The following is a 10121-nucleotide window of genomic DNA, read 5'->3' as shown; positions in this document are numbered from 1 at the left end:
AGAACAATCCTTTTGCATAAAGATTTGGTTTCCGTGGGTGCAGCGAGACCTCAGGCAGACATTAACACCTCCCTCATCTTAAACAAATAGGCTGTCACGGAGGAGAGAGATTGACATGGTGATATAGAGGACGCTGTATAGATAAAAGTGTGTGGGCCTGTACATACACACCTGTTTTTATTTTCAGGCTGCATGTTACATCACCACTGTCTTTCTGGCTTAGAGGCTCTCCGCATGTGTGTGTGATCTTCAGAAAACTGCTGTCTCATCTCCTGCTTTATTCTACCGTTGTCTTTTGGGCTTAATGTCTGATTGGCCAGAAGAGACTCCTCAAATGGAGCAACCAATGGGCGGAAAACAAATACACTCTAATTTTAAAATCTCATGAATCTCTCATGCACATTGATGCACACACAAGGTTTCACTTTTACTTTGGATGAAAATGTCTCAGAACAAAAATGGAGTACGTGTTAAGTGGTGAATTGATTACACATAATCTACAATTAAAAGGGGATTTCTCTGTTGTTTAATCACCCCCCCCCCAGAAGAATAAGTGCCAAATCCCTCACGCCTTCTGTCTGACTGAAGCTCCCGTAATGAAATATATTCATAAGAAGAGACAGACATGTAGATTTAGCAGCCTTCCACATTTACACTCTATAACTAATGCTTCTTCGTCTGTCTTCCTCACTAAGTTTAACAAGACTTTACATTCAAGTCTCAGGTCAGACTATCTTCATCAGTATTTTTTTCTTTTCTGTTGCTTTCATTTAATATTATTTTCATACTATTTGTCACATTAAACCACGGCTTCTTGGGGATTTAAAAATGACTGATCATATGCTTCAAAGTGATGCATTTCTGTTTTGTCAGATTTTACCCTTTTTTTGCTGGGTGTACTTGAAATAATTGTCCATATTTGTTACTTCTTGTGCAACAGCCCTGATTTACAACCAAGGATGGGTTTAGCCATTTGTCATTCTAATAAGAGAGAAACATATATTTCCCTGGGTGCGTATATTCATTGCAGTCATTTTATTGAGCCAACCAGCATGTGTGGACCAATAACTTACACACAGTCACACGTAGAAAGGTAATTATTGTTACCTTGAGGACCATTGAATGAAATGAACCTCCCCCAAATGACATTTTATGCAGTTTGTATTGAGGTGACGGCATCTCAGCTGTGCAATAAAAAAAAAGATTTCCACAGAACCAGTGAAGGGTCCTCAGTCAACATGGTCTCAAGAAATGTAGTAGAATTAGTGCAAAGTTGTGGCAAGTAAATACAAGACAGTTTGAAGAGCTTTGACTTGATATCGCTTAAAGATTGCACACACACACACACAAAGTGGGCTGTCAGCTATCGACTTACTTTAATTCTCTGGACTTTGGCCACGACCACAACTTGCCCCGCCATAACTTTTACCTCAACTGCTGACCAAGAAATGGGTGCTTGAGCAATCATGTATGAATATTGTCTCCCACCACACACACACACACACACACACACACACACACACACACACACACACACACAGTGCAGACCAAGATGTCTCACTAAGTTTAATTGCAGAGTTTTGAGAAGCTCCTGAATTCCTATGGATACATTTTTTTTGACGATTCAGTTCTATTGACCCGATTCTGCTTTTGAAATCAAACTGCACTAAGCGCATAAAAATATCTGTCAATTTAGTTTCCATCAAATGAGGAAAGTCATAGAATTTCCCAAAACTGCTGTCCCTCTAAATTCTCTCTTTAAAAAACATATAATTAATGAAGTTATTCTGTGTTATGTCCTTTGATAACTAATATTGTTTCCCTTCCATTCACTGAGCTTCCTGTGGAACTGTCTGGAGGCCCCCTGGGGATCCCGCCTCCCACTTTGAAAACCTCTAGTCTAACTGATCGCAGTGTCTATTCTCCATAGCTTACACTCGTAGTACTTCTTTCACTCTGACTCGTAATTAATTGAGCTACTACCTCTAACAATCCTCAGTCTCCTCGTCTCCTTGTTGCATTTTTCACCTCCCTTCCTTTCTCCTTCTGACCCTTTTGTCGCCTATCCATGCCCTAGATTTCACATCTTTATTCTCTTTTCAGAGTTGTTTTTATTATACTTAAGTAAGCGCAGTAGTATTATAAACTGCAGCAAAATGTGTTCTCAGCATTCAGGGTTTAAAACAGGAAATGAAAAACTGTGGTTCTTAAACAGAATCCCAACATTTATTTATACAAATATGTGAGCTGAAACCAGTTCCGTGACATTTTGACCACTTAACATGCAACAGTGTTTTAGCGTGCAGTAAACAGGGCTGAGGAAACGTGCGGCCAACTTTGTAAGCCGGTACACTCTAAACAATACTACTTAACCTGCTGTCATGCCTCCGTTTGGACTAAGCTGCTAGACAACACAGCTTCATGTACCCATGTGCATCTACACATGCTGCCATATTTGCATACTCTGGTGTGCGTGTGCACGTGCACGAGTGCCTGCGTGCGTGCAATTATTGAAATGAACGATGGGTTGTCAAATCCATTATTCACTAGGTATTTAGAAAAAAGCACCAGCCATATGGTCCTGACATAAAATATCAGTTTAGTGGCACAAGAGCCAAGTTTATTTTATTCCATCAGCAAATTCTGTTAACAAGGAAGAAAATGGAGACGGAAAGCAACATGGTGACGGCAGTAGCTCCTCTGAGATTCACTTGCTTACAACACACTGGAATCTCACTGGCAAACAAGCTTTGGCTTTTAAGGCTGCTCATTAGGTTTTGCATTTTGCAGCATCATGCCTCATTGTTTCGCCACAAGATAGCTCGACATCAAGCCTGAATAATTTTGCTCTTAATTCTAAAATCTACTCACCATTCACACTTTATATCAGCGGTACTGCTAACATTAACCTCCTGCTATCTGTTTAGGTACATGCTTGTATATTGCCTTTGTGTGTATACCAGATATTTGTACTGCACTAGAAGTTTGTGACACACACTATTTATCACATTTTATTGCCTCATATTTATGTGAATGTTTGAGATCAAATTGTATTCTTCATTTACTGCAAAACTCTTTGTTCTTTGCTCCCACTTGATATGACCTAAGGAGTCCATATAAGCATCAGATATTAGTTCACAGCGTTTTCCATATTTTGAAAAATGTATCAATATTTTTCGAATGCTTCCGTGTGATTTGACTGCAGGAGACCAAATCAGTTCCAGATATTAGTACCACACAGGAGGTACAGGACGTTTTATTGCCTTCTGTGTGTTACATTAATAATTTAGATAATATGTCCTCTATTCAAAGCTCCAGACAATGTTTTTCCACTTGTAGCACTGGTGTTCCTTACACTTGATTATATATTGGCTGTTAACAGCCTATCACAGGCCTATCACCAATTTATCATATAGACGTATATGCTTCCAATATTTAAAAAAAACAACTGTTTTTTCTACAGCACATAAAATGCAGGAATACGGTTTACCATAAGTGAACATATTGATATTTATTTTACTGTTTCTCGTGTGATTGTCAGCAGTTGGTGCACAATGAACATAGAAAGGATTTGTATTCATGCCAGCACAATTATTCTCTATAGCTGTGGCACATAGGCGTAATCAGTGATTTTTTTTCATGCTGCTCAAACATTAGTATAGGCCCAAAATGCCTGTATACATCGAGCCCTGCTATCGATCATGTGTTCACACTGAAACATCATTTCAAAAGTGTGTTAGTGCTCTATCATGACATATTTATAAAAGAAACAAGATGGTAATGTGAATTATAACACTGGGACAAATTTTACTGCAATAGCAAAAAGGTGGGCATCATAAGAGTGTGTCATAATGTAAGGTGAGGTGGGACCCTGGCGGTGCACAATGACAGGATAGCAGAGTCCTTCGGAGAGGGAAGCACACACAAAGCCCGTTTTGTGCTCCATGTAGTTGATGTATAAAGCGATACTTTATTAAAAAAAAAAATGTGCACACAGTCTGGGGCTGTCACCCTTTCATGACCATGAAAACATTTGTTCAAGCAGTTCTGTTCCCACAGTGTTATAGAGAAAGAAAACAAGGTTTGAGGTGACAAGCAGCCAAACCACCGCACCGGTGCACCATTTTAGCTAGTTAGCTCACTCATCTCTCTTAGCTTGTTGACACATACAGCATATATGTGCTGCTGGTCGAAGACTGATTGATGATTGGCTGTCATGACATTATTAGTTGTACTGTTGAATACAGTCGGACCCTCCCAGCTGGAGTCACTGATGGAGAGTAAGATGTTCTGCTTCATGTGTTTAATGTCATCTGGAACGAGAGATAGAAACTAAAGGAATATTCTGTTATTGTCATGTCTCTCCAGTGTTCCTGGGCGTCTCAGGCCTGTCGACCTACCAGATGCGTCCCAACAGCATGTGTGTCCAGTGGCAGCCTCATCTCCATGCTACATTATACAGAGTCTCCATCCAGTCTACACTCAGTAAGTGCACCTTAATGAGTGTGTGCTTGTGTTTGTGGCCGTGTGTGTGTGTGTGTGTGTGTGTGTGTGTGTGTGTGTGTACGCGCACGTGAGTGTGTGTGTTTGTGTGTCCCAGTATTTTTTCTTTATTATTATTTTTTTTACAAGTTACTTTTGCTGAGAATGACACCAGACAAGTTATCAGACCTGAGCTTTCTAAAATGTAGTCTGGATCTTTTTGGCTTTTCAACTGTACTTGAAATAAATACAAACTCCTTTAAGAGAGAAGTGTTGCATCAGAGAGAGAGAGAGAGAGAGAGAGAGAGAGTGCGGCCTCAGTCACTTCAGCCTGTTTTATGTATGAGAAACAAGCTTTTTGCCAGTTGAACAACTGGAACCCAGTTTGGTCAGTAAATCAGAAGTTTTACTGGAGTTGTGCTGTTTCGTGAGGCAGCTGGGTCGCAAACTCAATTTGTTGAATTCGGTCGCTATCATGCTTCCTTTTTATATTTACTGTCTGTTCTTGAGGAAACTTCTCCTCCATTTATTAGGAACACAAAGACACATCCGCTCAGGACTTTGTGTTTCACCGTGATGTGAACCTCAGACGAAATCAATTTCTAATTCTTTCAGTCTAAAAAAAAAAAAAAAATCAAAACACTTGAAGGTTTATCACACTGTAAGAAATTCTTCCTACATTCAAGTTCGTGTTGACAGGAAGGCAGGGAGATCTTATTTGCTGCATATTATCTCCCTCTCAGTAAACGGCACAAGAAGACATGAAATAAATTAAGAGGCATGAGAGTTTGACCTTAACAGGGGTTTTTTTTAGACATTGTTCACGTCATGCCGCAAACGCAACAATGCAAGTAAGAGAAGGATGACAAAATATGAAAGGAAGAAAGACGAATATCTAGAACATGACATTGTAATCCTATTCATTTGTAATAAAAACAGTCCCTCATCTAGGTTGTTTTTGTCCTTCACAAAGTCAAAAGTCCAACATTTGGAAACCATAGTATTAAAAACCTTTTTAAAAAGCCTCGTGGAATCAGTTGAAACAGGCTGTTTTGGAGTTGGTCTCGTCACAGTGAAAACATCAAACTCCCGTTGTATTTTTATTTCTCCTCAGTGTGCAGTTGTTTGTGCGACACAAATTCTACACTACAAACAAAAACAATGTTGATATTGTTGACAATATTCTTGCTATTTTTAACAGTTGTATGGTAAAGGGGGAATGTATTTATTTTCAGTACTCTGTGTGTGTGTGCGCAGGTTTTATTGATTCATTTCTGTTCATTTTTGTCTTAATTACTGTGTTCTTCATGGACTTGTTTTGACAAAACCGTAATTTTAATTGGTTTTGCCAGGTTTTAATGATAAGGAAAAATATGATGTCTTATTGTTAAACCATGAAACACGAGCCAAAAAATTTCCAATAATGTAAATAATTGATGGTACGGAGTGAGAGTCATTATGCGATGTATCGTGCCTCTACCAGACTGCGTGAGCTGGAAATTAACCAGGACATCAAAGTCTACAGCATCTGGACTTGTCATAGCAGGGAAAACACAGATGTTACTCCCAAGACAACTTAAACAGCATAACTACACCGAGCACTGCATATGTAATATTACAACACATGAATGTGATGGAAGTTATAAGGATAAACAGTCTATAGAACAACTGCTGTTACTGTTGACTTAAATGAAAAATGATCTGAGGAAAAGAAATGCTGAATGACGTGTGTGAGCAATGAAAGGAGGCACTGACGAGGAGGAGAGCTCAGCCGGTAGGATGAAGACCAGGTTTAAATACCTCTTCCTATGTTCATATGCAGCTGGAGCTCAACAGAGGTTGATGGCTGAGAAATAGAGCGGACTTGCATTCAATCGGTTGCAGCTTTTTCCTCAAATCTTAAATGTCTTGTGTAAGAAAGACTTAAATGCTTTCTCTGTTTCAACATGGCTTTTCCCTATAATGTTGCAGTAGATGGATGGGGCGAGTTTTGTTGAAAATAAACGAGAAGCTTCAACAGGACAAAGGGAGATTTCACTGCCATTACTCTTGGTGGTATTTACCTCTGTCTCCCCCTCCCTCCTCCCTGAGCGTTGGCTGGATATTCCAGCTTGAGTTCAGAGATTTGGTTTAATCCGCACAGAGCCAACCAGCTGCTTAAACACCTTCTCAGATGGAAAAGTGCAGCCCCTCTGTGACAGCTGTTTCCTGTGTGGAAGAGGAGCTAATTTACCACTCTCACAGATGAGGGACACATTAGGAAGTAGAATGACACTAATGAAACTGGCAAATACCAGCCATTAGTGCGCCTTCCAGTTTGTCCTTTTTGTGGCCGCCATCTAAAATCTTATTTGGTCTGTTTCTCTGTGATACGAGGTGCTGCCACTCTGTGTTTGGAGTTGATTCTATTTGCAGTGAGCAGTCTAAAGGAAATTGACAAGAGAGGAAAAATTTATTTCATTTTCTTAAATTCAAAGCAAACTCGTTGCCATACTTTTGGTGCTATAAATAGCTGGAACTGCATTCAGCAATAACTATTTTTGTGTGGTGTGTATACTTTATTTACCCAGAGGTAATATTTTTACCATGGCTTTAGAGGAGTCATGAATACGTGCGGCCTCTTTTCCTCATTTTGCTCCAGTGTGCCTGTGAGCAAGGCATTTTTCCCACCTGAAAGGGGACTTGGGCTTGTTGTGATTGTACGTGTTTTGTTCTGAAATGTTTTGTTTATCCACATTATTTTAAATTGTTTTGTTTACATGCAGATAGTCAGAGGCAGGAAGTGAGCCTGGAAGGCGGGGCTTCCCGACAGTGCTTCTATGACCTGACTCCTAGCAGCCAATACCAGATCAGCATTCACGCCCAGATGCAGGAATTGGAGGGACCCCCTGTGTCCATCACTGACATGACATGTATGTTGCAAACATTTTGCATCACCTTGTGGTAGTGCTCTCATGGGCCAAAGGTCATTGGGTGGATTTTTTTTTTTTGCATGAATTTCCCTTCTTTATCAATGTTATTGGGGAACCTGATGCAACTGTTCCACCTCACTCCTTATGTCTCTACGCCAGTGATAGCCAGAAATAGCCGTTAAGTGTGTGAGTTGTCCGTCCGTCTGTCCCACATTTCATCTATCCCAGGAACATATAAAGAGAATTTCTAATAAACATCCACTCTCTTTCAAGGATGAACAGCTGTGGACTAGATTCAACAAGAAGCTGCACAGCAAGGCCTCACAAATAGCTGCAGATTTAGCGATGGATGAATAGAAATATTGAAATCACCATGTAGACATCCTCTGTTATATGTAGTTTTAATGCGTCTGACTTTAGTAAGCACTTAAGACTCAAAAGTAATGCTACTCATGCTGAATTCCTTATTTCAGAGTATTGCAGGTCTTCTGTGTGTCAGCCTTAAAAGCATTAACCAGTCACGTTGTAGCTAATTGAGATGGAGCTCATTGAAACTGCAGTTTGGAGGTTTATTCAGTAACAACAAATCAATTCAGTTCAGTTTTATTTACTGTAATGCCCAATCACATTCGAAGTCAACTCGAGAAACCTTTTGTACATTTGCAGAAAACCAAAATTTGCTCCGTACACAAGAACTTGGCAGCAGTGGTGATAGAAGTATATAAATACCAAGAAAGTATAAAGTATATAGATACCAAGAAATTTATCTCAAATTGTACTTATAGTAAGTACAGATCAACATTTACAGTATCAACACATACATCCATACTATGTGTCTGTGATATTTTACCTTCTTTCATCACGTCTTTGTCAAGGCAGCAAAGATCTGAAATGACGGAAGATGAATCACATCAACAACCTTAATGAGGTGGTTCACGAGTACGTCCTCCACAACCTCCCCAACCGTTTGATGTTCAGTGACATTTGTCACAGTTTACCACCAAACAAAATTGCTCAAATAGCAAACATTATAAGTGAATCAAGTACATTATTTACAGATTATCACTTGTCACCTATAAATTACCTGGGAAGCTAAGGAAAGCCTCTGTATCTGCGAGGAATAGGTCCCATCCCTGGGTGGGCGCAAATGTTTCCATGATGATTTACGGGCTGTTCTTTGGTTTGACAGAATCCAATGCTTTCTGCAAAGTAATTGGCTTGGCACGAAGACATGCCTCACCCTCGGGGTTTCCCCCCCAAAAACAGCCTCTAGTCACATAGATACTAGACTGATGAAAATACGTTTGCTGTCTCTGGCATTATAGGAGGAATGAAACGGAGAAACACAGAAAGAAACTACAGTTGACAGCGTTAATGTAGCGGTAGAACAAAACACAGCAGTTGGATTGCTCATGTGTAAAGGAGGAGAAACCCTATCCTTGTCGAGGTCTAAATCTCAGCTGTCACACGCAGGGAGAGGATTAGAACACTTTCATCTTAATCGATGCAAGCCGCTGTTGTCTCTTTGTTTGTTATCTGTGTTTGTGTCTGATGGGTAGATAAACACATTGATGGGGCCACTTTTCACTGCCATCATGATTGATAACCTTGTGCGTGTGCGTGCGTGCGTGCGTGCGTGCGTGTGTGTGTGTGTGTGTGTGTGTGTGTGTGTGTCCAGTGCCAGCACCCACTCAGGCTCCGACTGAACCCCCTACCACAGAGCCGCCTCCCACTATCCCTCCTGCCAAAGAAGGTGAGCAGATTCATTTACGATTAAGTCTCATGTGGCAACTTCACACCACAGTTGGTTAGAGCATTAAATGCATTGTACGTAGAGTAAAATAATTTAAAAAAAGATTGTCACTAACAGATATATTAAGTGTGTGGGTGATGTGTGAAAGTTACCAAGAATATGTTTCTGACCTGATTCTCGGGTGTTTAAAACTGGAAGAGGATCTGCACTGGCATGAAACTTGATATTTAATTATTTGGATAAAGGGAAAAAAAAACCCAATGTGTTCAGTGGTTGTGATCTAGTGACCACCAATGCGCATCTCAGAGCAACTGAAATGGAATTCGGAAAAGAGATGTGGTCTTATTAGGGTAACTTTGACACTGTGTACTTCACAACAACAAATTATGTTTAATTTCAAAACATTAGCAGTGAGCTGGGAGGAAATTTGTGGGTTTGAGGATCAGTTTTCTCAGGATGTAACAAAAGGTTAAGCAAATAAGAAAAGTTTAAAAAAAGAGCGTCTGAAAGACACACAGGCCGTGGTGGGCTGCTGCAGACACCTAAATGAGGAAATACTTTTCTAATCCTTGTTTCATATCTTTAATAAGTCAGAGCTGAGCCGAGCCCTCCCACACAGCATCGATGTTCTCTCTGTGTACAGTACGATGTAGCTGTAGTTCTAAAACACAAGTCACATTCACAATTATGCCTCTGGTGTACTGAACAGTTCGCTCACTCAGTGGTGGCGTGCACACGTAAATAGAATCTATATTAATCATTAAATGTCAACTGATCAACTAAAATTTGATATGTCAAAAAACTAAAACCAGAGTGAAAACAGAGCAGAAGACAGCTCAAGTAGGTTATTGTTAGTAAATATTTAGAATGACGGAGCTACAGTAGCAATAGTCCATGTGCCTGATGACGGGTGAGTGTGGAGGGGAGAGGGCCAAATCAACGGCCGTGCAGTAAGAGACTGGTGCTGGAGTCTC

At 40.2% G+C, this 10121-nt stretch overlaps 1 protein-coding gene and 1 long non-coding RNA gene across 8 annotated transcripts in view; one reads left to right on the top strand and one right to left on the bottom strand.

Annotated features, from left to right (window-relative positions):
• The window catches only part of col14a1a (collagen, type XIV, alpha 1a), a 150628-nt gene that overhangs the window by 77583 nt on the left and 62924 nt on the right, over window positions 1-10121 (top strand). For all 7 annotated transcript variants that reach the window (XM_086218871.1, XM_086218869.1, XM_086218870.1 and 4 more), the window contains 3 exons: window positions 4369-4485; window positions 7248-7394; window positions 9073-9147. In XM_086218871.1, the coding sequence (XP_086074997.1) occupies window positions 4369-4485; window positions 7248-7394; window positions 9073-9147 (339 nt within the window). The remainder of the gene's footprint in view (window positions 1-4368; window positions 4486-7247; window positions 7395-9072; window positions 9148-10121) is intronic.
• On the bottom strand, window positions 6876-8561 carry LOC147253617 (uncharacterized). Its single transcript, XR_015118569.1, has 3 exons — window positions 8479-8561; window positions 8245-8280; window positions 6876-6905 (listed from the first exon to the last, which is right to left on the bottom strand). It is a non-coding gene; the product is annotated as an uncharacterized LOC147253617 (long non-coding RNA).

Source organism: Aulostomus chinensis, chromosome 11 (assembly GCF_037954235.1).
Source record: "Aulostomus chinensis isolate RoL2024-O1b breed Wild chromosome 11, RoL_Achi_v1.0, whole genome shotgun sequence".
NCBI classification, from domain to species: domain Eukaryota; kingdom Metazoa; phylum Chordata; class Actinopteri; order Syngnathiformes; family Aulostomidae; genus Aulostomus; species Aulostomus chinensis.
Note: the sequence above shows the minus strand (reverse complement) of the source record. Positions and strands in the feature narration are given on the sequence as shown.